General features: G+C 34.1%; 2 protein-coding genes across 2 annotated transcripts; one reads left to right on the forward strand and one right to left on the reverse strand.

The window, feature by feature from the left end:
- Positions 1-2467: 2467 nt before the first annotated feature.
- Positions 2468-22393, reverse strand: tmem38a (transmembrane protein 38A). Its single transcript, XM_059341328.1, has 6 exons — positions 21686-22393; positions 11271-11427; positions 10233-10417; positions 6781-6868; positions 4710-4827; positions 2468-3137 (listed from the first exon to the last, which is right to left on the reverse strand). Exons 1-6 carry the CDS (start codon positions 21807-21809, stop codon positions 2934-2936), a joined length of 876 nt encoding a protein of 291 aa, XP_059197311.1. The 5' UTR covers positions 21810-22393; the 3' UTR covers positions 2468-2933.
- A 1558-nt stretch (positions 22394-23951) lies between these two features.
- On the forward strand, positions 23952-26052 carry smim7 (small integral membrane protein 7). The gene is made up of 5 exons (XM_059341476.1): positions 23952-24047; positions 24271-24312; positions 24405-24457; positions 24532-24622; positions 25447-26052. Exons 1-5 carry the CDS (start codon positions 24022-24024, stop codon positions 25460-25462), a joined length of 228 nt encoding a protein of 75 aa, XP_059197459.1. The 5' UTR covers positions 23952-24021; the 3' UTR covers positions 25463-26052.
- Positions 26053-26773: the final 721 nt, after the last annotated feature.

A 26773-nucleotide genomic window follows, 5' to 3' on the forward strand; every position in this document is an offset into this window, starting at 1 on the left:
AATCTCATTAATCTGCACATTTTTTTCTTGTAGATTTGCCACTTTAATATAGGAAACTTTTTTCTCAAAATGTTATTTTCGTATGGTTTTTTTTTTTTTTTTTTTTACAAATTCTGGCTGTATGTAATATCCTCCAATATTCTCTAGGGTTGAAATTTGGAATTTTAGGGAAAAAAAGTATTTCAATGAGTGTCCTATCAAGGGTTAAAGTGGTGAATCTGGGAGAAAAAAGTTGCTTTTTTCCCACTTTTTTCTCGTAAATCTGCAACTTTTTTCGCGCAGATTTGCCACTTTAAATCTCTTAAATCTGCAACTTTTTTTCTCGTAAATTTGCAACTTTTTTCTCGAAATATTACCTGAAGTTACCAAATATAGTTCTTTGCCTGATAAAGGGTTAATGGGTTGTTTTTTTTTAACTTGTCCATCGTGAGTCCTGTTGCAGGAGTGCAATGATAATTTGCAAAATCTTGTTGAATAAAAGTTAGAAGTTAAAAGAACACTTGTTGGCTGTGTTACTGCCACCAAATGCATTACAGCTAAAATGAGCATTGCAAACTGGTTTTATAACTGCATCCTTTTAGATGCAACCTTTGTTTTAAGGACATAACTCGAAGCAACACATCCTCATACCTGAATGAGAGAAACGGTCGTTTCCTTGATAATAACCAAAATCATTATCAAGAAAACCATGGAAAATGGCTAGATATCAGCTCTTAAAATATGTACATACTGTATATGACCATTCTATTTCTCATTTTGCTATTTCATTTAACACTGTAACGTAGTTAACATTGTGAAACTGAGATACTTCTCTATGTTTGGGCACCAAAATTACCTGATTAGGTTTAGGGAAAGACATTGTGACTTTGTTATGTTATGTCATGTGACTTCTACGGACTTTATACACTTAACTTCCTCCTTTTGCTCCCATTCTGATAAACATAATTATGAGTGGTTATAAGTGACCTTTTACCGACTTTTTTTTTGCACTAAGGACAATCTGCTCTCAGTGCAGGAGCATCACCATGTAAATGTGTTAGTTTAAGTGCTTAAACTTTTATCTTTAATGCTAATTTTTAAATGTATTTGATTTTAGCCAGTGCAGGAGCAACCTCTCTATTGTAGGTTATTATCTTAATATTATCTTATCTTATTATCTTAACCTTATTTCATTATTTATAATTGTTTCTCATCTGCATCTTCTACAGATTATCCAGTTTTCTCACGAGCGTCTATAAAGTTCCATGTCAGACTGAAGGACAGAGGACAGGACAGAGTAAAGTTTTGGACTGAAGCTGCAGTGAAGGCAGATCTTTTACCTCCCTGATCTTCTCTTTTGCTGTGAGGAATGTTAAGGTCAAAGGTCGAGTGTAACAACCTCCTGTAAAGTTCATTAGTGATGCTTTATTGCCTTTGCTACAAGTGAAAGTTTGTCAAAGCAGCAGGGGTCCCAGTTTCTCAGGACGTGACCTCGGGCTGACCTCAGACCTTTCCTTTCACCTCCCAAACATCCTCACAGTTACATAACAGAGAGTTTATGAAGACAGACGGACTCCTGGCTGCAAACTGGTTTCTGCACTAGTGCAGGTCTGAAACATGTCTTTTATGGTGGAGTTTTAGCTTTTTCTTCTTTTTTATGGTTAATAAAAGCAATGCAATAAATTCACCAAAGTGTAGAAACTGGTCTCAACTCCAAAATGATTTAATAAAACTCCAGAGTGAGAGTTGTAACCCAGAGATAAATAACAAACAGAGATGAGTCGTGAGACTGAGTAAAGTTAAAAGTTACTTCTGGATCAAACGATGCTGTAAAGTATAGTAAACTATGCTCTCCTCCTGAAATAAGAATACAGATGTATTAAAGGGAAAAATGACCATTTGTATTTTTAATAACACAGCATGAGTAAATGTGTTTTTTGCGGGTTAATGTAAAATACTTTTTATTCCAAGTAGTCTGCATGTTCTCCCTGAGTCTGCAGCTTTACTCCAGGTTCCTGATCCTGATTTACTCCAGATCCTGTCCAACATTTTGTGGGTTCGTTCTTGGTCCATGCTTCACCCTTTAGCCAAGTTTCATGAAAATTAAGCTTGTAGTTTTTTTAAAATCCTGCTGACAAACAAACAAACCATAAATGTTTTTATGCACACTGTTCATTGCACCTTACCAACATTTTTATACTGTATATTCATATTTATTCTGCACTGGAATTCTATTCTACTCCTTAATACATACTCCTTCTTTAGACACTTTATATTTTATTGTATTTTTATTGTATTTTTATATCTTATTGCTTGAAGTATGCAAGTATCTATCTATCTATCTATCTATCTATCTATCTATCTATCTATCTATCTATCTATCTATCTATCTATCTATCTATCTATCTATCTATCTATCTATCTATCTATCCTTGGTGGAGGTTATAAGAAAAGGACATTAAAAGAGACACAGAGACACAATCTTTCTCTTGATTTTATTTCCAGACAGGAAGTTGTCCTCATCTCAATGTAAAAAGCAGCAATGTTCTCTCACACAATGCTTTATTCACATTTGAATTTCTTATTGACAGTAAAATTAATTTGTATTTTCTGTTTTCTTTCTGAGCTTAAGTAAGGTTTGGTGGACTTAAAGAAAATCACTGGCACCCGCTAACACAGCTACTGAAGCATCGAGCCCTCCTGGAGGAGGATCTCCAGTCAGAGCTGAGCCTGATGCAGATGTTCACAAACATCAATAAATAGGTTTTAACGTCCAGGTTGGGCTGAAGAGTGAAACGTTTGCCGTGGTATTTACAGTGTCCTCGTTCTGTGTAAAAAGCAGAAAGCACCATATTGCTCTAATAGAAAGGGTCTCATTTGGCTGAGCATCAAACTGCCCCTCTCCCCAGAAAGGAATGGGAGGTCCCATCATGTGCAGTTCTCAGCTCGCCGTCCTACTCCGCTTTCTTGGCCTTCCTCTTGCGGCCGCCTTCGCTCAGCTCCTCCTTGGTTTTGAGAGGTGAAGACGGGGCGCCGGCGGGGGCGTGGTGGTGGTCTTCCTCCGATCCGCCCAGCGGGGAGCCGAACAGCAGGTGGCAGACCCACGACTCAATGAGGGCGAAGGGGGAGCCGTGAGAGTGGCGAGCGGTCATGAACACCTGGAGGAAGACGATCAGTTAGAAGACATTAGCCTGGTTTTATGATGACTGAGGCTGGAGATATACTGGCTGTTTAACCGTCTGTTCATGTGCACAACCGGCTGTGTTGTGAATTAAATAGTTCACATACAGTACAGGCCAAAAGTTATAGACCCCAATTGGGGTCGCGAGATGATTTCTGGGGGTCACCAAATCATTTTGGAAGTCAGCTCTGTCTCCACTGTGTTAAAGTGTTCATGTGTTAATGTGTTTTAGTCTTTTTGGTCACTTAATGTCTTTTTTTTGGTCATTGTGTATGTTATTTGGTCGTTTTGTGTCTTTTTTTTGATCATTTTGTGGTCAATTTGTGTCTTTCTTGGTCATTTTGTTTCCTTTTTTGGGTAATTTTGTGTCTTTTTTTTGTAATTTTGTGTCTTTTTGGTAATTTTGTTTCTTTTTTGGGTCATTTTGTGTCTTTTTTTGTCATTTTGTGTCTCTTTTGGTCATTTTGTTTCTTTTTTGGTCATTTTGTGTCTTTTTTTTTAATCATTTTGTGTCTTCTGGTCATTTTGTGTCTCTTTTGGTCATTTTGTGTCTTTTTTGATCATTTTGTTTCTTTTTTTTTTTTTTTTTGTACTTTATTTTTATAGAACAAACATAGACAACATACAGAGATACATAGAACAAACAGTTGGTCACCTATACATTCATTCAGATATTACACTGGTAAAGTTACAAATACAATGATGGCTCAATGAGCATCTCTTTCGGACATGTACACAATCCATTTTTCCCAATAGTGCAAGTATTTATCAGTCTGTAGATTTAACGAAAAGGTCATTCTTTCCATATTTTGAATATTGGTCACAATATTGATCCAGTCGGACTCCGCCGGAGGTGCAGTTTGCAGCCAGCTGCGAGTAACAGCTTTCTTACTAGCTGCTAATAATATTTTTAAAAGATATTTATCTCGCCCCAATATATGGGGTGCAATATTACCCAGGTAGATTGAAGAAAAAGAGCTGTTGATTACATCACCAAAAATGTTTTTTACTACTTGTGTAATCTTTTGCCAATATGGCTGAATAGCTGAGCAGCTCCAAAATATATGAAAGTGGTCTGCTAGTTGTTCACCGCAGTTCCTCCAACACAGTCCCCTGGCTCATTTTGTTTCTTTTTTGGGTGATCTGAACTGTGTGTGTGAGATTGTGTTCAGTGAGTGGGGGTCACGGACAACATGCATGTTAAATTGGGGGTCGCGACTCAAAAAGGTTGAGAACTACTGGTCTAAAGGGACAATTTATCAATTCTGATTAAATCAGGGTCAGTTTATTCATTAAGGGGAGTGTGAACATGGTTGTATCCTGTCTTCTATCTCAACTTGCAATTTCGACTTGAACTATGAACTATGAGCATGAACTAAAAGTGTGCCTTCATGATAAACTGGTCAGGTTGGAACCAATAAATATGATTGTTTTTAACTCTTGCAACAGCTAACAACACTCATGCACTTTGATTTGACTTTAATGGCACACGGCTGTAAAAATGGTGTATAAATCATAAAAAATGACACTGTTAGACCCTTGGTCTCACCTTGCTTGTGGCCATGAAGAGGGTGAAGAGGAGGATGAGGGTGCTCTTGGACACTGGCAGCCAGTGAGCCTCCTGCAGGGTGAAGAGGATGGCTCCGTACAGACTGGCTTTGGTCGGGCTGCAGCGACAGAACAGAACTATCTGTGAAACATTTGACTGAAGCAGAAATCAAACAACAACGATGTGAAGCTTAGATGAGATATTAGCAGCACATGACACGATATGATACATTTATTTATCATATAAATACATAGAAGTTGTATTGTCAGTGATAAGTCAGTAAGGAAATTAAGAATAATAATAATAAAACATTTTATTTTTAATGCACTTTACATTACAGGAAATCTCAAAGTGCTAGTTAAAAGCATAACATTCTAATTATAAAAAGGATAAAAAAGGAAAAAAACCCTGCTAAAAACAGAAAACATACATACATAATCTAAAAACCATCTAGATGGGAGGAACCAAAGGTTTTGCTAAAAAGGAATGTTTTAGTCCTTTTTTAAAATTGTTTTCTGACATGGTGTAAACTGGGTGAACTGGGAGCCAAAGTGTCTTTTTTGATACAACCACTGGAGGGCGCCAACATCAGACAATTTCAAATTCTACAAAGGGAGACTTCAGTGGTGGTTCTACAAATTATTTATATTTATATTAATTGTCAAATTAATGATAAAATGATCAATTTATAACAATGAAAGATGGAACAATTCTTACCTATTTTTTGTTCAAACAATATCTCATTGTACACAAAATGAACCCAGAATGTGTAGATTCTATAATAGTGGAATTGTGCAATAAAAGCTTGTGTGTATATAAAAAAAGATCATTCTCACCGTACTGCACTTTCAAAATAAAAAAAAAGTAAGTGTGCACAAAAATAGGAAATGTCATTATCATACAAAAATAGTTGTTATTGTTGGTAAGTCTCATTGTTTCAATCAGTGTATTTGTATCTTCCAAATATACTTAAATTAGATTTTAAATAACCTAAAATAAAGGTTTTGAATGCTTAAATATCATCTTTGGCGTTTTTTAATGTGCCCCTCTGATTAAACACTGGCCCCTGCCCACAGTTAAACTGGTCTAGAACTGGTTCACTGTGTGTGTTATTTGGTCGTTTTGTGTCTTTTTTTGATCATTTTGTGGTCAATTTGTGTCTTTTTGGGTAATTTTGTTTCCTTTTTTTGGTAATTTTGTGTCTTTTTTTAGTCATTTTGTGTCTTTTTGGTAATTTTGTTTCTTTTTTGGGTCATTTTGTGTCTTTTTTTGGTAATTTTGTGTCTCTTTTGGTCATTTTGTGTCTTTTTTGATCAATTTGTGGTCAATTTGTGTCTTTTTTGGTCATTTTGTGTCTTTTTTTTTATCATTTTGTGGTCAATTTGTGCTTTTTTGGTCATTTTGTTTCCTTTTTTGGTCATTTTGTGTCTTTTTTTAGTCATTTTGTGTCATTTTGTGTCTTTTTGGTAATTTGGTTTCTTTTTTTGGGTAATTTTGTGTCTTTTTTGGTCATTTTATGTCTTTTTTTTATCATTTTGTGGTCAATTTCTGTCTTCTTTGGTCATTTTGTTTCCTTTTTTGGTAATTTTGTGTCTTTTTTTAGTCATTTTGTGTCTTTTTTTGATCATTTTGTGGTCAATTTGTGTCTTTTTTGGTCATTTTGTGTCTTTTTTGATAATTTTGTGGTAATTTTGTGTCTTTTTTTATCATTTTGTGTCTTCTGGTCATTTTGTGTCTCTTTTGGTCATTTTGTGTCTTTTTTTTAATCATTTTGTGTCTTCTGGTCATTTTGTGTCTTTTTTGGTCATTTTGTTTCCTTTTTGTGGTCATTTTGTTTCGTTCTTATGGGTTAATGTGGCCCTCTGATTAAACAGTGGCCCCTGCTTGGCCCCCACAGTTAAACTGGTCTAGAACCACTGGGTGACTTTAACAAACCTGCTGTGTTTCTCTAACAGACTGTCTCTGTGTTGTGTTCAGTTTTAGTCACAATAACATTAGATTTCTAGTTTTTCCTCTGAGGTTTGGTTGTAAACAGCTGTGAGAGGTGCTGAGTGTGTGAACTGAGACTCACAATGACATGTTGAGGATCTCGTTGGTCTCGGGCCTCCACACACCGCGCAGCAGCTGCTCAAAATTGGAAATGAGAGCCACTCCAGACCCTGCAGAGATAAAAATAGACAGTGGGAAAAAAATGAGGACAAAAAAGTCTGTGTCTCGTTTGACTGCTCTTCAGCTTTCCTCCCCCATTTACAACATAAACGGCCACAAGACTTCACTATTACAGGACAAACCGGAGCAGCACGACCTTTAATACACTACCGGTCAAAAGTTTTAGAACACCCCAATTTTTCCAGTTTTTTATTGAAATTCAAGCAGTTCAAGTCCAATGAACAGCTTGAAAGGGTCCAAAGGTAAGTGGTGAACTGCCAGAGGTAAATAAAAAAAGGTAAGCTTAACCAAAACTGGAAAATAATGTACATTTCAGAATTATACAAGTAGGCCTTTTTCAGGGAACAAGAAATGGGTTAACAACTTAACTCTATGGAGTCTTGGGCTATTTTGTCCATTTTTGAATTCTTTTCATGTCTTTGTAAGTCATTTTGTGTCTTTTTTTGGTCATTTTGTGTCTTTTTTTTGTCATTTGGTGTCTTTTTTTGGTCATTTTGTGTCTTTCTTTGTGATTTTGTGTCTTTTTTTGGTCATTTTGTGTCTTTTTTTGTGATTTTGTGTCTTTTTTTGGTCATTTTGTGTCTTTTTTTAGTCCTTTAGTCCAACATAAAATGTGATTTTGAATCTTTTTTTTACTTTCAAAACACTATCATGCTCAATAAAGAATTTTAAATGTTGCAAATGTGCATTAATTTCAGAGTAAACTGAGACATTAAACTGCATCATTTTCAATTAAATTCTGGAAAAGTTGGTGTGTTCTAAAACTTTTGACCAGTAGTGTATATATTTCTATGGACATTTCTCTACTGCTGGCTGGTTTCACAGCAGAAGAAATAATGAAATCATGTGATTAAGGTGTTACACTTAAAGTATTCTATATTAAAGTTTATGTATATTTGTTTTTGTACAAAAATGAATATAAAATACACAAATAGAGCTATTAATACTGTTTTTATTAGTCTTATTAAACACCAATTTACTTTTTTTATCATTTCAGATCAAATACTGGGCTTATTAAACATTGTTCAATAAGACATTTTTGACATTTTCTTAATCTTTTCTTTCTTAATTTCAACAAGATGCGACCGAAAGACAAAAAGTCTCTGAGCACAAGTATGCAATCAGAATTAGGATGAATAATTTTGATGACTGTAAGCATTTTTATAGAGCACAAAACAGCAATATATCAAAATACCCTAATAGTTGGAGACAGAAACTATCAAAAAGAACATTTAAGACTTAAATTATTGTTGCAGGGAGAAACTTTTTATATGCACCAAATGCAGGCCACAGCTCACCTGGGACTAAAAAATGAAGCAGATTTTATTTTTTATTTTTCTACAATTAGTGGTCTGGTGCTGCTTCTGTAAATGGTTATATATTAATATATGTTTTGTCTATTTTTCTGCCTTCTTGTCTTTTCAAACATCTATTCTTTTTCTTTTCTGTACAGCCATCTTGTGGTCACACTTTGCATTTGTCACATATGAGAATATTCTCTTGTTCAGGTGTTTTCAATCAGCTCTAATGGACAACAGAGTGAACTTTAACATTCATAATAAGGATTGTTGATGCTTTTCGAATTTTACCATGAAAATAACTTTTTTTTTAAGGCTTTTTTCACTTTTTGCTAGAAAAGCGCCTTCGACCGTTCTTCTTTTTAGGGTCAGCTTTATTGGCCACATACAGAGATTCTGCTTTTGTATTTTTAGTAAAGTCAAACAAATCTGAACAAACTTTAACTTTTAAAATTCTATAAAAATCTATTTCATGTAGTGATCAGTTTTTCCCGAGTGATTCTTTGATTACTCGTGTCTTAAGTAAAAGTACAACAGTAACAGGACCAAAATGTACTTAAAGTATAAAAAGTAAAAGTACTCATTGTGCAGAATGGACCCACTCAGATAGTTTTATATTTTCTAAATATGTTATTAGATTATTTGTATTGACTGCATTTGTACAACAACTTTTAATTTATCATGTTTTTCATGTTTGACCTAAAAAGTGACTATAACTGTCAGCTAAATGTAGTGGCATAAAAAGTACAATATTTGCCTTGAAATGTTCTTTGCCTTGAAAATATTGTTTTGATTAGACTTATTAAACAACAATTTACTTTTTTATCATTTCAGATCAAATACTAAATTATCTTAAACAGATCAAATTAATTAATTAATTTATTTCAGATCAAATACTAAATTATATTAAATATTGTTCAATAAGACAAAAAGTCTCCGAGCAGAAGTATGCAATCAGAATTAGGATGAATAATCTGGTTTCCTGGTATAACCTGCCGTCAAGTTACTAAAGTATGTAAGCCAACTGGTTATGAATGAACACCAGCATGCACACATGTGTCGTTCATTCATGTAAATCTAAATGTGGAGGCTGTCGACACACACAGCTGCTGCAGAGCGAGCAGCAAACTCTGCAGGCTGTATTAAAGATTTCCTTCCAAGTATAAGTTAACTATAAGTTAACTATGCTTTTTGCAACTACCGGATCTAAAGCAAGAACAATGCCTTATTACTTGTTAATTAATGGTTATTAAGGACCTTATTATAAAGTGTTACCTAATATTTTAGTATGTAAAAAAAATAAAAATAAAAACAAATTACCAAAGTGTACCAAAGCACAGACAAAAAATAAAAATAATCACTTTTAATATGTAATATGTGCCACAATATGTGAACAATGTACTGTAATATTGCACAATATACACACTACCGGTCAAAAGTTTTAGAACACCCCAATTTTTCCAGTTTTTTATTGAAATTCAAGCAGTTCAAGCCAAATGAACAGCTTGAAAGGGTCCAAAGGTAAGTGGTGAACTGCCAGAGGTAAATAAAAAAAGGTAAGCTTAACCAAAACTGGAAAATAATGTACATTTCAGAATTATACAAGTAGGCCTTTTTCAGGGAACAAGAAATGGGTTAACAACTTAACTCTATGGAGTCTTGGGCTATTTTGTCCATTTTTGAATTCTTTTCATGTCTTTGTAAGTCATTTTGTGTCTTTTTGTGTCTTTTTTTAGTCATTTTGTGTCTTTTGGTGTTTTTCTTTGTCATTTTGTGTCTTTTTTTTGGTCATTTTGTGTCTTTTTTTAGTCCTTTAGTCCAACATAAAATGTGATTTTGAATCTTTTTTTTACTTTCAAAACACTATCATGCTCAATAAAGAATTTTAAATGTTGCAAATGTGCATTAATTTCAGAGTACACTGAGACATTAAACTGCATCATTTTCAATTAAATTCTGGAAAAGTTGGTGTGTTCTAAAACTTTTGACCAGTAGTGTATATATATACGCTCAGACTGTAACACCTGTTCTGATGTTTACTAATCCCAGCTCTGACCTTTGACGTATCCAACGAGGACCATGATGAAGAAGCCGTGGTGGTAGGCGTGGTGGGCGTGGTGAACGCCGGCGGCGATCTTACGAGTGCGGACGACTTCCTTCAGGGCGACCAACACCAGCTTGACGGGCAGGAAAGCCACGCATTTATAGAAGAGGTTCAGAGGGCAGTAAAAGATGAGGTACCTGAAGAAGAAGAAGGTGGAGAACAAGATATTAGACTAAAAATGTAATGTGTGTTTTAAAATGTGCTAAACTACCAAACTTGTCTTGCTTGCTCATCCATTAAATTTCTGCTTTTCTCAACTGGCTGTTTCTTAAGTTGCATTTGATTGATTGTCTTTATTTCGAACATGCAAACAACAAGTTAAAATATTAATAGATGAATAAATAAAAAACAAAACAAAAAAGCAAAAAAAATATTGAGAAAACAGACACTTTCTGCAAGCTCGAAAGGGAGTAGGAAGAAGTAAAAAAACGTATCGAGTCCTACCCCTTAACAGGTCTCTATATCTATATACATATATATATATGAATAATCAATATAGTCACATACAAATTTTATAAACAATTATATATCAATATATATATATATACTATAAACAGTTGCAAATTTACTAGATTAAAATGGCAAATCTGCGCGAAAAAAGTTGCAGATTTACGAGAAAAAAGTGAGAAAAAAGCAATTTTTTTCTCCAGATTCACCACTTTAAATCTCTTTAAATAATTCTCATAGATTTGCCACTTTAATCTTCTTGTAAATGTTATTGTTGTTATAGCTTTGGCTTCTTCTCACTCCTTTTGAACACATATAAGTGTTGAGTCTTGTTGTTGTTTCACTTTGTGTTGTTGTCTTGTATTTATTGTTGTTCGTTTGTTTTTAAATGTTCATCTTTTATTTTGTGTTCAAATAAATTCTCAATCAATCAAAAAACTGGGGCGTGCCGACCTCCATCTACTGTAGGTGACTTTAATAAACTCAAACTCTCCATTTACAGCAGCATCTCTCCCTGTGAAGGTAAGCTGAGGACGTTCTCACCAGACAGCTGAGGCCAGCAGGATGTGGCTGTTGTGTTGGAAATAGTCGATGGGGCTGCTTCCAAGCATGATGTCTGCCAGGATGTAACTACCGAAGCAGTAGAGCATGGCACAGAGCCAGGAGGCCACGGGACTCCTGCGAGAAACCTCCACCGAGCCTGCAACACAGAGGAGGAGCGTCAATAACACACGGAGTGGAAATTAAAATGTCAGCGTGTGGTGAGACGGGTTAGTTCAGTGAAGGTCGAGAAGTTTTATACACTCAGTGTTTCTCAGTGTGAGATGTGTTCGGCCTTAAGAAGCTGCAGTGTGTCGTGGTTAAGGCTTTTACAGTTATTAGTCATTATGGCTAATAACACAACTTACTCAATTTATTCATTTACAACAGTGTTTACAAATGATTAACCCTTTATCAGGCGAAGAACTATATATGGTAACTTCAGTGGATATCAAAATGGGGTCGAGAAAAAAGTTGCAAATTTACTAGATTAAAGTGGCAAATCTACAAGAAAAAAAGTTGCTGATTTAAGAGATTTTAAGTGGTGAATCTGTGAGAAAAAAGTTGCTTTTTTCCCACTTCTTTCTCGTAAATCGGTGATTTTTTTCCACGCAGATTCACCACTTTAAATCTCTTAAATCTGCGACTTTTTTTCTTGTAGATTTGCCACTTTAATCTAGTAAATTTGCAACTTTTTTCTCTAAATATTTTCTTTTGGATATCCGCTGAAGTTACCAAATACGGTTCTTCACCTGATAAAGGGTTAATTACAGGTTAATGATTCAAACAAAGAGGAAATAGAAAATAATGTGTTAAACATTTAAAATATTCTGTGGATTATTTTAAAATATCTACTTTAGCTAGAGGTCATTTCAACAAAGACATGTAGATATCAACGTTCAAAATAATGTCTTTGTCCGAAATTTGGATTTTATATAAGCAATTTACTGCTTTTTTTTTACTTAAGTAAAACGTATTTGTGATGAACCACTGAAGAAAAACTGTTTCTGTGGTGTAAAACTGTTAGAAAAGTCATTATCAGTGGATCCCGTGTGTGTGTGTGTGTGTGTGTGTGTGTGTGTGTGTGTGTGTGTGTGCTGTATCTTTGTCCACGCCCAGCTGAACTTTTCTGTCGACGCCCTGATAATCCGCCCTGTTTGTCACAACCTAATATTGACTCACGACGTCTGAAGTCTTTATGAGTCGACAGTATACAAAGTCAGCAGATGACTGAGTCTTTAACCCTTTATCAGGCAAAGAACTATATTTGGTAGTTAGAGTCAGGTAATATTTAGAGAAAAAAGTTGCAAATTTACTAGATTAAAGTGGCAAACCTACAAGAAAAAAAGTCGCAGATTTCCGAGAAATAAGTGGGAAAAAAGCAACTTTTTTCTCCCAGATTCACCACTTTAAATCTCATAAATCTGCACTTTTTTTTCTCATAGATTTGCCACTTTAATCTCGTAAACTTTTTTCTCAAAATATTATTTTCGTATGTTTTTTTACACATTCTGGCTGTATGTAATATCCTCCAATATTCTCTAGGGTTGAAATTTGGAATTTGCAAATATTTCAATGAGTGTCCTATTAAGGGTTAAAGTGGTGAATCTGGGAGAAAAAAGTTGCTTTTTTCCCACTTTTTTCTCGTAAATCTGTGACTTTTTTCTTGTAGATTTGCCACTTTAATCTAGTAAATTTGCTACTTTTTTCTCGAAATATTACCTGAAGTTACCAAATATAGTTCTTTGCCCGATGAAAGGTTAAAGTGCCTTCAACAGCTCTCCATCATTTATTAAACTGATTGCACACTTTATGTTTACGACCATTTATTATGGTTTTTAGATGACTTAGTGTGGCAGAGACTCATTAAACGCTCAGCACCTATAATATAATATATATATAATATATTCAACAGTTCAAAGCGTTCAGACGACTGTTCAAAGAGGTTTGACTGGTTTCAAGAGTTTCCTCCCTCTGGTGTGTATAAAGTTACAAGCCTGCTCTGTTTGCTGCTTTAGCCGTTTTCTCTCACATTATCAGTAACAATGAACACAATCCAATAATTTCTTTTTGACACAAACTTACTGAAAAACAGCCGTCGGTTAGTTGCTTTTGTCACATCACACTTTTTAAAAAATCTGTTAAATTTACAGTAAAATATCAGCAGCTGTGGTTGCCAGAAGTGGGTTTTCTAGTGTGAATTAAAATATTAATTTTTTATCAAAAAACTGTAATTTTGAGTGAATAGTCCCTTTATTTTTAGGGTTATTGTGGCCTTGTGACATTATGCTATTTCTCCTTTAATTTCACATGAAAAAAATGTGTTTTTTCTACAGTTTGAAAGTTTTGTACAATTCCTTGATTGATGGTAATTAAAAGCGTACTGCAGTGATATTCAGTTTTGATGAAATTCTGATGCAGTTTGACAGAGTTTTACTGTAATTTCTACAAACACTTTTTTAAATGCAGACTGTCTTTTTACCTTAAGTTGTGTATTCTTGGATTACTTCAGGCCTTGTATCTTATTACTTTAGATCAGCTATTCTCAACCTTGGGGTCGGGACCCCAATTGGGGTCGCGAGATGATTTCTGGGGGATTTCTGTCTCCACTGTGTTAAAGCGTTCATGTGTTTTAGTCTTTTTGGTCACTTCATGTCTTTTTTTGGTCATTTTGTGTGTTTTTTCTGTCATTTTGTGACTTTTTTGGTCATTTTGTGTCTTTTTTGGTCATTTTATTTCCTTTTTTGGTAATTTTGTGTCTTTTTTTAGTCATTTTGTGTCTTTTTTTAGTCATTTTGTGTCTTTTTCTGGTCATTTTGTGTCTTTTTTTATCATTTTGTGGTCAATTTGTGTCTTTTTTGGTAATTTTGTGACTTTTTTGGTAATTTTGTGTCTTTTTTTTGGTAATTTTGTGTCTATTTTTAGTCATTTTGTGTCTTATTTGGTCATTTTGTGTCTTTTTCTGGTCATTTTGTGTCTTTTTTGATCAATTTGTGGTCAATTTGTGTCTTTTTTGGTCATTTTGTTTCCTTTTTTTGGTCGTTTTGTTTCTTTTTTGGGAAATCTGAACTGTGCGTGATTCTGTTCAGTGAGCGGGGGTCGTGGACAACATGCATGTTAAATTGGGTGTCACGACTCAAAAAGGTTGAGAACTACTGCTTTAGATACTGTACAAACTGTACTCTCTATGAGATCATGTAAACTTTCAGAAAAACCCCTGAGGGTCTCTAGCTGTCTGTTTGTTATCCAACAAGGACATGAGCAAGTTTGTTTGTCCTCTTTCTCTCACAATGTTCTCCTCCTTGTCCTCTCGCTCTCATTTCCAGCCATGCTTCTCTCTACTGGGACATACTGGGACATACTGGGACAAACTGGGACAATCTAGTGCTCTCATGCCAGCCCTGATCCAGTTTGATGGTTAAAGTCCAGAGGGAGTCTTATGCTTAACTGTAAAGGGCACGAAGGCAAATTTAATTTGTGATATTGGGCTGTATAAATAAAACTGACTTGACTTGGGCATGGGAATTATCTTTAGCCTGATTTGCTGGCAGGTATTTATTACAACTGCATGCCAAAAAACAATTCAATTATAGCTGCGGCCAATCGGAATGCTTGGTATGATAAAATGCAGCTAATTATAACGGAAAGCTTAATTAATTCTTAACATAAACTACTGTGATAATGAACCTTAATCTGGAAAATAACTCTCACTGTGAAATAAATGGAGTAATAAGTAAAAATGTATCAAATTAAATATTGTAGAAATAAGTATAAAGTATGAGGCATGAAATGGAAATACTTATATGATTACAACTACTACAAAGATCTACTTTATTCTAATAAATGAAGCCTTATTCCTCTCACTGCTGAGGAGTCCTCGTATAAAAACAATACAGTACACACTGTAAAAAAAAAACTGTTGTTTTTACGGTAAAAAACCGGCAGCTGTGGTTGCCAGAACTTTACTGTAATAAATACGGTGCAACTTTTTGTAATATTACGGTAAAAGGATATTAGCACTGTTGATTTCATGTTTAAGATTGCCATTTTATTCCATATTTAACCATAAAAAATAAAAACTTTTTCTGTCAAAAGAAATGCTGTTCTGCCATATAATTGACAAGAAAATACTTTATAAATGCTGCATAAATTAAAGGTTTTTACCATTAAATATTACAGTATATTTTTGTAAGAGATATGGTGTTTAGTACATTTAACAGTGATAAAAAATATTTTTACAAAAAATAAATGCTAAAATTACAGGGATGTCTTATATATGTATATATATTACAGTATATTTTTTGCTACAACCACGGTGCCAGTGTATTTTACAGTGGAGTAATGTATTTATTTTTTTTAAATGTAAAAAATACTGTTTTGGCTGGTATATATATATTTACAGTGTTTCATTGTTACTGAAACTGAATCAATCCATTTATCATTTTACAGTCTTTTACTGTCATGGTTTAGCAGTTTTTCAATGTAAAATCTACAGACATTTTTTACAGTATATAATAACATATAATAATGATTGTGTTCATGCTGTAGGCAGAGTAAGACATGGTTTAAAGACTGTACGTGTGTTTAGAGGCGTTCAGTAAGTGGAGACGTGAACACAGCGCGGCTGCTTCGCCGCACAAATCTCCAACAACAGGTGATGAGGGTGTCGTGGTGAGACCGGCGCTCGGTTTGAAAGCAACCTGATCCTGAGAAATGTTCCCCTATAAATACGTTCTGCTCAACTGCTTCTGCAGCCTTGCAACTGTCAGCCTATCTTAACCTTTGACCCCCCCTCCCAAAGCTCATTCATGTGTTCCTCTAACATAACCTGTGAACCAAGGTTATTATAGTTAACGAAAACTAACAAAATAACAAAAACTAAAATTGAAAAAACATTTTCGTTAACTGAAATAAAAATAAAAACAAGAGTTTAAAAAAAAATGAACTGAAACTGTATTTTGTGGTTACAAAACTAACTAAAATTATAGTGAAAATGTCCTTAGTTTTCGTCTTTGTCAACTTTTTTCAGACATTATTCAGTGTTTCTTTATAACTATGTTATGTCAGAACAACTTATTTCTGTATTTATTGTAATGTCTTAACACTTTTTTCTTGTATGATGCTCATATGATGTTTATTGTGATGTCTCTTCAAATTCTGTCAGGAAATGTTATGTAAAATTATTTAAATGGTTAAATAAAAAGTTCCAAAAATAATAATAATAATAATAATAATTCAGTGTTTCTATTTCAGCATGCAGGAACACATGGTAAATATGTTTACTGAGACTGGGAACTAGAACCAAAATACAAAACACCCAGAACTGTAAGAGTTAATAACCTTATTGGGGCTGAGATGATAAACCAAAGGAAATGAAGGCACATAGCCCAGTACAAAAAAACTAAAACTAACACTAAAACTAATAAAAACTAAACTAAAACTAAGCATTTTCAAAAACTAAAAACTAAACTAAAACTAGAAAACTCACTCTAAAAACTAACTAAAACTAACTGAATTTGAAAACAAAAATTCACAAAGAAATTAAAACTAAAACTAATGAAAAATCCAAAACTATTATAACCTTGCTGTGAACATGGACTCTCCACTCTGACACTTGTAGGGAACAATCTTGCAAATGTTGGCAGCAGGACACATTTGACTGTAAAATGAGAGTCAGGAAGTCTCTTTATCACCACGTGTTGCTGTTCGCCTCAGAGGAACTGATGCTGATTGTTTAAATAGAAAAACAAGAACCATGGACATGTCTTGCACCTGTTTTTCTTTCATTTAACACAAAATACAGCAAATTTGCTTAAACCTGAGCGATAAAATCCTCGTTTCTCGACTACAGTCACGGATAAAGTTAGGTAACACTTTACAATAACCAACTAAGTTATGTTTATATATGTTTTATAAACCACTTATTAACCATTTACTACATATTTAATCTTTAAATGTCTTCAACCAATTTCTTAAATGAATATGAATCTTTTCTAAATCATTAACATACTTAATATGGTGTTAAAAATGTTATAATGAGTGCAACTTAAACTATTAATAAACTAACAATTATAATTTAATTGTTTGTTAACGGTAAAGTAACTATAAACTTACATTAATATACCATCTATTTGCAATTTATAAATGATTTAGTTAGTTAAACATTAATAAATTATCTATTTACCATTCTAAAAGGCCTATAAAGGGTTTATAAATGTTGATTAAACATTAATAAAGTATCTGTTTACCATTTATAAATGATGGTTATTGTAAAGTGTTACCAAAAGTTATTAGACCACCTTGTTTTCTTCAATTTCTTGTTCATTTTGATGCCTGGTACAATTCAAGGTACATTTTCTAGGGCAAATATAATGATAACAACGAAAATAGCTCATAAGAGTTTAATTTAAGAGCTGATATCTGGCCATTTTCCGTGGTTTTCTTGATAATAACCAAAATTATTATCAAGAAAACAATGGAAAATAGCTAAATTTTTCCATAACTGTCTTGTGAGAGACTCCATTAAAACTTTAGGGACAGTAATAACTATGTTTCTGCATAATTGTTTTCATGTGCTAACAAATATAAAAGCTGTGAATGTTAACCCTTTATCAGGCAAAGAACCATATTTGGTAACTTCAGTTTCAGTTTTATTTTGAGAAAAAAGTTGCAAATTTACTAGATTAAAGTGGCAGATCTACAAGAAAAAAAGTCGCAGATTTAAAGTAGCAAATCTGTGTGGAAAAAAGTCACAGATTTATGAGAAAAAAGTGGGGAAAAAAGCAACTTTTCTCACAGATTTGCCACTTTAAATCTCTTAAATCTGCTACTTTTTTTCTCGTAGATTTGCCACTTTAATCTAGTAAATTTGCAACTTTTTTCTCGACCCCATTTTGATATCCACTGAAGTTACCAAATATAGTTCTTCACCTGATAAAGGGTTAAAAGAGGTATTCACTGGTTTGGCATTGTACTCCTTTAACATTAACATTAAAGCAGAGATACACTACTGGTCAAAAGTTTTAGAACACACCAACTTTTCCAGAATTGAATTGAAAATGATGCAGTTTAATGTCTCAGTGTACTCTGAAATGAATGCACATTTGCAACATTTAAAATTCTTTATTGAGCATGATAGTGTTTTGAAAGTAAAAAAAAGATTCAAAATCACATTTTATGTTGGACTAAAGGACTAAAAAAAAGAAACAAAATGACAAAAAAAGACACAAAATGACAAAAAAAGACACCAAAAGACACAAAATGACCAAAAAAAGACACAAAATGACCAAAAAAAGACACAAAATGACCAAAAAAAGACACCAAAAGACACAAAATGACCAAAAAAAGACACAAAATTACAAAAAAAGGACACAAAATGACAAAAAAGACACCAAAAGACACAAAATGACCAAAAAAAGACACAAAATGACAAGAAAAGACACAAAATGACTAAAAAAAGACACAAAATGACCAAAAAAAGACACACGTCTCCTCCCACTTTGTTCCGTGACGCCTTATTGCAATGTGAATGGACGCTAATATTACGCCGTTGCAGAATCAATATGAATGTCATAAGGCAAAACGACGAAAACACTTTTGAAAAGGCCCCATGGATCCTTTGTGTTATCTCCTTTAACAGACGCTTGACCATGAACTCCTTGCAGCAGCAACATTCAAAGTGACAAAGTGAGTTCCTGGTAGATCAACATCAATAACATCTGCCGTTTCATAATCATGGTGTAGATATTGAGTGTAGATCAGGGATGTGCAACAGGAGGCCCGGGGGCTGCATACGGCCCGCACCCTCACTTGAAGTGGCCCTCAGTACAACTACATGCATCTGAGCATGAAATCTTAAAAGTGCCGTGTAAAAATGCACAAAATTACTTCTTGTAATTAATGTTGTTCTGCTGTTCTTGCACTGAAAAAAAAGAAATCTCAGTAAGTGGTTATTTTTTACTTGCTTCAAACCTTTTGTATTCCTATTTATACTGTTATACATGCATTTGAGCATGAAATCTGTTTTGTGTCTTTTTTGTCTTTTTTAGTCGTTTTGTGTCATTTTTTTTGTCATTTTGTGTCTTTTTTTGGTCCTTTAGTCCAACATACAATGTGATTTTGAATCTTTTTTTCTTATCTTAAAAGTGCAGTGTAAAAATGCAGAAAATTACTTCTTGCAATTAATGTTGGTCTGCAGTTCTTACACTGAAAAAAAAAGAAATCACCGTAAGTGGTTATTTTTTATTTGCTTCAAACCTTTTGTATTCCTATTTATACTGTTATACATGCATTTGAGCATGAAATATGTTAAGTTACTGCACTGTTAACATATTAAAAATTGCAGTTTTATCATATCTGGTTAAATGCACGGTCCTATATGTGGCCCTGTGGTCGTGTCGATGATAAATTGTGGCCCCCTGCAGCATTTAAGTTGTTGTAGATACAGCGTTAATCTCTTTGCTCTGCAGTTGTCTTCACATCTTTATTTCATCTGATGTTCCCCTTCAAGGTCAAAGAAAAGTGGTAAGGAGAAGACAAAGGACTATTGACCGCAGCCATTATCTTTTTTTGTTTTTATTCCACACGTTTTGCTTCCTGTAAAAACCTGACGCCTACATTACCCACAATGCACCTCAACCATCATGTCTTTATGTTCTGAGATGATCGAGCAGAGAGGAGGAGAGTCTCCTTTAAAGTGACACTGTAAACTACATTAGATTAACCGAATAGTTAATTTTGGCCCCCAACTAATGTTGAAAAATGCAGTTATATCATAAATAGGCTACTATCTGTTTATAGTGAATGAAAAATCCTATTCTATCAATTAACTTCTTCCACACAGCTCATGGAGTATAAATGTTAAAACTGCTATAGACCCAAACATTCATTCAGCTGAGCAGTTTATTTTCTCCTGAGGCATCATTGTTGAGGAAAAGGTTGGATATAATGATATTATTGGGCTACAAAACACATGAAATATGTCGTACAAGCCATTTTAGAAGCATTTGATGGACATCTTCACTTCTTTGAAGCTGTAAACCTTTAGATCAGGGGTCTCAAACTCAAATTACCTGGGGGCCGCTGGAGGCAGTTTCAAAATGACCAAAAAAGACACAAAATGACAGAAAAAAAACTAAGTTACTTAAAAAAGACACAAAATGACCAGAAAAAGACACAAAATGACCAAAAAAGACACAAAATTAGAAAAAAAGACACAAAATGACTGAAAAAAGACACAATTACCAAAAAAAGACACAGAATTACCAAAAGAGACACAAAATTATTTGAAAAAGACATAAAATTATTTTTTTTTAAAGACACGAAATTACCAAAAAAGACACAGAATGACCAAAAAAATACACAAAATCAATTAAAAAAGACACAAAATTACCAAAAAAAGGAATTAAAGGGACCTTCCACACACAACACGGTAAAGTGCCATTCATATAAAACTCACATTAAACTTTCATATCAAGGTGGGGGCCACAAAATATCGTCACGAGGGCCACAATTGGCCCGCGGGCCGCGAGTGTGAGGCCCATGCTTTAGATGATGTGTTCACAGAAGTTTCAACTGTAATCAAAATGACTGAACTTTCATGTCAGGGTGAACTTTTTCCTTCAGGTGAGGAACATTTTAAAAGCTACACACTCTTTCGGGACAATGAAGTCACGCTTGGCTGATAACTCAACAGCTTATTTCACGTTAAACGTTCAACTGCAGCCTGAAAGTGTGCAGCAGAGGGTCTTCAGAGCCCCCCTGACTCTGGCTATTTCAGGATCTTCTATTTATTGCCTAAGTCTCTGGTATGCTCAGGCCTTTCTCTCAGGTTTCACCCTCCTCGGGGCTCCGTTGCTCAAAGGAGTCACAATCTTGGAAAATATCAGGTTTTATACCCAAGCTGAGTGGTTTAATCCACTCCAGTGATTTCCTCAGTGTAAATGAGGTCAGGCTGCTGCAGCAACAGACATTTCCCCACAACAAGCAAGCCGAGCTGTAAGAGCTCCTGCTGGAGTTTATGTAACAGGTCATGCTTTATAAGGACCGGCTACTATACTGATAACAGCTACAGAAAGTCCCTATAGGGAGATTACTCTGATGTAGAGTTAAAACACATTCATCAACTTCATATTCCCTTTAATTTCCCACACAAGTAGTTAATCATCTGAGAAATAACGTATAATAATAATGAATTAACCCCATGTTAATAGATATTTAATTCAAGATATATTTTTACTTTTTATGTTGTTAAAAAAATTAAAAAATAAGTATGTATGTTTATTAACATGTCTGGTGCGAGTTGATCACGTTCCTGCCAATATAATAATTAAAATAGCTAATACATTGTCATTAAATTTTAAAAAAAAAGGAAACTGGGGGGGGATTAAATGTTTTTAAAAAGTGTAAAAGACACTGACCTGGCTCATACTTGAGGTAGAGGATAGACACGATGTAATAAGCGAGATCAAACACCGGAAACATTCCCATTTTGGAGAAAATTTGGGCAAAGTCGCCCAAATTAAGAGCTGCAAGCACTTCCATGTTATTGTCTGACAGCCACACAGTCTCTGGCTTTAGTTGCGTTTATTCCAACTGCGCAGTGTGGATCGTGAAGCCCCCCCAAACCCGGTCCACCGACTCTCCACCAGACCCCCAGGTCTCAACAGTGAAAGCCTGTGACACTCAAGCCCTCCTATTAATACCGCTCATCTCCACAGCCTCAGCATCATCATCATCATCATCATCATCATATGCGGTCCGCGCCAGCTGCTCCAGCAGGAGCTTTACATGTCAGCTGCTTGAAATGCAGAAACAAAAGGTTTGTCCTCCAGTGTTCATCGACAGAATCATGATTTAACTCTATTATTACTATTATTTAATGCCACGAGACGCGTTTAGAGGTTTGACTGCAGCCTGTAAACACAATAAAACCCGAGACAAGAGTCCAAGGATTCAAACAGACAAAGACTCATTCACTGGCTCCGATAAAAACATCCCACAATCCGGATTAGATCCTGCACCGACCGAGGCTGCATGCTGAGATCAGCTGTTGACATTCTTCCAGATGGTGCAGCAATGCGCAGTTACACCAAACCCGCTATAAATGAACAGCAACAGTAAATATAGGCCTATGTATGTTAATAAAATGTTTCATTTATTTATTTTTCTGTTTTTGCTTTTCATTCTTGAGAATAAGAATCAGAGCAATGAGCTCCTCCACCACTAGAGGGCAGCCAAGACACGAAAAGTGAAAACATTGCGTCTCCAAAAATGCAAAATGTTGACTTAGATAGATAGATAGATAGATAGATAGATAGATAGATAGATAGATAGATAGATAGTTAGACTTTATTTATCCCAAGCTGGGAAATTACAGTGTAGCAGCAGCATTACACACAGAGACAATAACAACACAATTAAATAATTAAATAAAAAGAACAACCTAGGCATACTTCAGGCAATAAAATATAAAAATACAATAAAAATGTAATGTAAAAATACAAATAAAGTGTCTAAAGAAGGAGTATGTATTAAGGAGTAGAATTCCAGTGCAGAATAAATATGAATATGCAGTATAAAAATGTTGGTGCTATGAAACAAATAAATAACTTAACTTAACTTTTCAGGAAGTATGAAGAAAGAAAATGTCTTAATTTTATCATTCATCGGAATGATCCTTCCTAAACGTTGTACCATTTTATCAAAAAGTAAGAGACACCAAAATCCAAATGCTTCTACAAAATAAATAATTTTGCACCTCATCTCTCTATAGATGTATTGTTTTATATAACAGCATCTAATCGACTGTCTAAGTCATATTGTTTTTTATATTGTTGTTCTTGAATACTGATCTCAATTTGGTTTGGTTTGTGAAAGCAAAGACATATTAAATCTCATAATGTAACTAAATAATTTAATCATTCACTGAGTTTCTGAATTTAAAGACTAAAGGGACTTGAAATTATGCTGTACCTATAAAGGTTCATAGCCAGAAACTGTCTGAGGTCAATATTAATAACAACCACAGTTACCTTTTTAGAGTTCATCTCTCTAAGGGAGAACATTCTGATATTTGTGTCAGTAAAAAATAAAAAATAAAAAAATAAAAAAAATAATAATAATATGTAATATATGTATAGTATAGTATAATATATATATCAAATCAAAATCAATAAAATCAAAAATCATATATATATATATATATATATATATATATATATATTAAAAAAGCTGCAAGAAACATATTTTTTCCCCAAAACAGGAGTATGCATTTCGTTGCAAAAAACGTTTTTTTATGTATAATAAAATAAAATAAAATATAATATAATATAATATAATATAATATAATATAATATAATATAATATAATATAATATAATATAATATAATATAATATATCCGCTGCTGTTACATTTCTTGTCCACAGGGGGCGCGCGTTGCTCCGGTATGGTGTGGTATAAAATAGTGTTACTTTCCCCCAATATTCGTCTTTCAGGTGGAATTTTTCAGCTGCCATAGATTACACCTCCTATCTATTTCCCCCCAACCATACCTTTAACCTTTTTTCACCATTTATTGCTATTATTAGTGAAATGAAATATCCCTGTATGGCAGAGAGAAGGCACACAGCCTTGAAGGAACCTGACAGTCTAAACTCAGGGTTAATAATAAAACCCAGCTCTGAAACATGATTGGTCACATTCCTGATTGCGTAGACGAACACGGAAGTAAAGCGTCTCTGAGGTGATGTGAAAATGATCGGAGATCTGTTGATATTCGGGTAATTTGTTTGGTTTCTGACATGTTTCACACACGATACAGCTTTATTTTAGTGGAAATGTTTTGTTTGTGTGTTATTGTGCGATGTGTTGCTGGTTAGGTGGCGGTTTATTAAGCTGAATAACCGGCTAGCTCGATGCTAATGCCAGCTCAGCAGCTAGCTAGCGTTAGCTCCGCAGGTAAATAACATGTATTACCTGTCTGTCTGTCCCTGCTTACTGTAGGACCTTACTAGTGAATGCAGGGGCTGTGCTGAACTTTAAACTGTGAGTATTAACAGACACGGTGTTTAAAACCTCACACCAGAGATACAAAGACAAATAGACACGTTAAGAGTTTAACTGTGGATGTTTTTCAGAAAAAGGAAGGAGTCCCAAGGATTTGGAGATGACTCCAGATCACCGACAACAGGTGAGTTAGTATGTGTGAGTGTCTCAGTTAAACTCAGCTCTTTAAGCTCTGCCTCAAACTAACCTGTCTTTCAGGTGACAACATCAGAGAGTTCCTGCTCAGCCTCCGATACTTCAGGATCTTCATCGCTCTGTGGAACATCTTCATGATGTTCTGCATGATCCTGTGAGTAATCAGCTTTAACATGAGGCATTATTGTTATTATTGTTATTATTATTATTATTGTTATGATGGGATGTCATGCTGAACAAGCTGCGATGTCTTGAGAAATGGTCATAAGAAGTGACTTTGGCTGTTTCTGTCCCGAAACGTCACTTTTTTTTTTTTTTTTTTTAAACATATGTTTATTGACATTTTGAGTAAGACATGAACAAACAATACGAACCCCACCCACCAAAGATCTCATCCATAAAGGTCCAAAAAAGAAAGAAAAAAAAACTAAAACAAAACTAAAACAGGAAGACTAAATGAGCAAGTGGAAAATAATAAAAAATGAGGATACATAGAGCCATATAATCACACATACAATGCAATGCCATTAAGATAACAATAGCAGCAACAAAACAAAAAAAACAAAAACAGATGCAGACATCAGAGCAGCAGTACAGACAATTACAGGGCCGAAACGTCACTTTACTGTTCAATTACCAACTCAATTGGGTCATATTTAAAAATAAGGAAATGTATGTGGGCCAGACATTTTCAGCAGCCTATTTTAAACCTTGTTTAGCTTTTGGTAATGACAAATTTACTCAAATGCAAATGAATATAGTGAAAAAAAATAGCAATGTTTATTATTTCACATACAAAATAAAATTGTTATTGTTGTTATTATACTATTATTGTTATTAATAATTATGTTTAGAACCATTTCCCTCATTCAACTGTGGTTCAGGTTGTCCTACATTTTCCAAAATACCTTTTTAAAGAGTCAGAGAAATAATGGAGTTGTTGCATACTAACCTGCTGAATGTCTTTAATCCTCACAGGTTGTTTGGGTCATGATCATCAGATTGAGCTGATTTTCCACGTTGGAGGCTATAAACTTCTCTGTCAACTGAGTTTTCTGTTCTTTTGGCCCTTTTAACTGTAATTGTGCTCCACTTACTTTACAACTCCAAATCATACTGATTCTTGCTGTACAGGAATTTAAAATCACTGTATTTATTTTGTCTCACAGAAGTTGTAACATTTGTACCTTCTTTTTTTGTTTAAGCCGTAACTTCATCAGCACCTTTGCTGAATCGGTGTCGTTTTGTGCCCCTGTGCTTCATGAAAAAACACATTTTTTTCTCCAGCATGTCAGTCGCTTATTCAACTTCATTTTATCCCTTTTATTCACATCCATCAGAGTTCAGTTGGATTCAACAGAGAAGTCAAAATGATCAACTTAATGAACTTTATCATCTCTCTTTATCATAACATCTCCTCTGCACAAACATCTCTGCCCTAGTGTGTATCCTAACACATTATTTAAATGCCGTTTAGAAATTACAAGTCATTTCCTTTATTCTGGGGCACATGTAAGTAAATGTTTATGCCCAAAAATGTAAATGTGTTCTATTCATAACAATAAAAAAACACAGGTTTTCTTATCCAATGTCTGTTCATTGATTTGAATGGTTGTCTGAGTATCTATTGACACAAGGGAAGCATCATCTTTCAGCCAAAGCAGTATTCCCTATGAAGTGACTGATACACATAAATTCATTTTTTTCCTTGTCAGTGTCATAAGTTGATGGCATGATATTTCTCCCCAATAATACTTGTATATATATATCCCCAGCCATGCACCATACTAATTGTATACAGTATGTACTTTACAGTTATTACACTAGAAATGAACATTGTCCTATTTGTATTTTATATTAAAATTCAAACAACCACTTTTTAATGTCACTGACAATTTAACGTAGCGAATAAAAGCAAAAATGGCTATCGTCTCCACTGGCAGTTGGAATATATTTTATGGATGGAAATAAACTGATTGGGTGTTGAGTTTCTGTGTCTAGACTGGGACCAGTTCAGAAGCATTGATCTAGATGTTGGAGGAGATTTATTTCTCCCTTCACTCTTATTACAACAGTGCCATCAAGAGTCGACGTGAAAAATTAAATTAAGGTGGAAAAACACAATAGAAATAAAATAAATAGAAAATGAATCATTCTAAAATGAACAAATATTAAAATAATGACTTAAAGACAAATTATTATTTTTTAAATACATTAAATATTAATAGAATAAAACATTCAGAAAAAAATATTACTTATTTTTTTATATTATTTTATTTATTGATAATATGAAACAAAAATAAAA

The sequence above is a fragment of the Centropristis striata genome, chromosome 9, assembly GCF_030273125.1.
Source record: "Centropristis striata isolate RG_2023a ecotype Rhode Island chromosome 9, C.striata_1.0, whole genome shotgun sequence".
In the NCBI taxonomy this organism is placed as follows: Eukaryota; Metazoa; Chordata; class Actinopteri; order Perciformes; family Serranidae; genus Centropristis; species Centropristis striata.

What these genes read in the sequence shown, in the direction of transcription:
- tmem38a (XM_059341328.1), bottom strand. Translation starts at nt 21,809, where the DNA reads ATGGAAGTGCTTGCAGCTCTTAATTTGGGCGACTTTGCCCAAATTTTC. An exon ending in CCTCGTTGGATACGTCAAAG is followed by an intron (nt 6,869 to 10,232) that starts GTCAGAGCTGGG and finishes TTATCTCTGCAG; the next exon opens with GGTCTGGAGTGGCTCTCATT. An exon ending in GAGATCCTCAACATGTCATT is followed by an intron (nt 4,828 to 6,780) that starts GTGAGTCTCAGT and finishes CTGTCGCTGCAG; the next exon opens with CCCGACCAAAGCCAGTCTGT.
- smim7 (XM_059341476.1), top strand. Translation starts at nt 24,022, where the DNA reads ATGATCGGAGATCTGTTGATATTCGG. An exon ending in GCTGTGCTGAACTTTAAACT is followed by an intron (nt 24,313 to 24,404) that starts GTGAGTATTAAC and finishes GATGTTTTTCAG; the next exon opens with AAAAAGGAAGGAGTCCCAAG. An exon ending in CTCCAGATCACCGACAACAG is followed by an intron (nt 24,458 to 24,531) that starts GTGAGTTAGTAT and finishes CCTGTCTTTCAG; the next exon opens with GTGACAACATCAGAGAGTTC.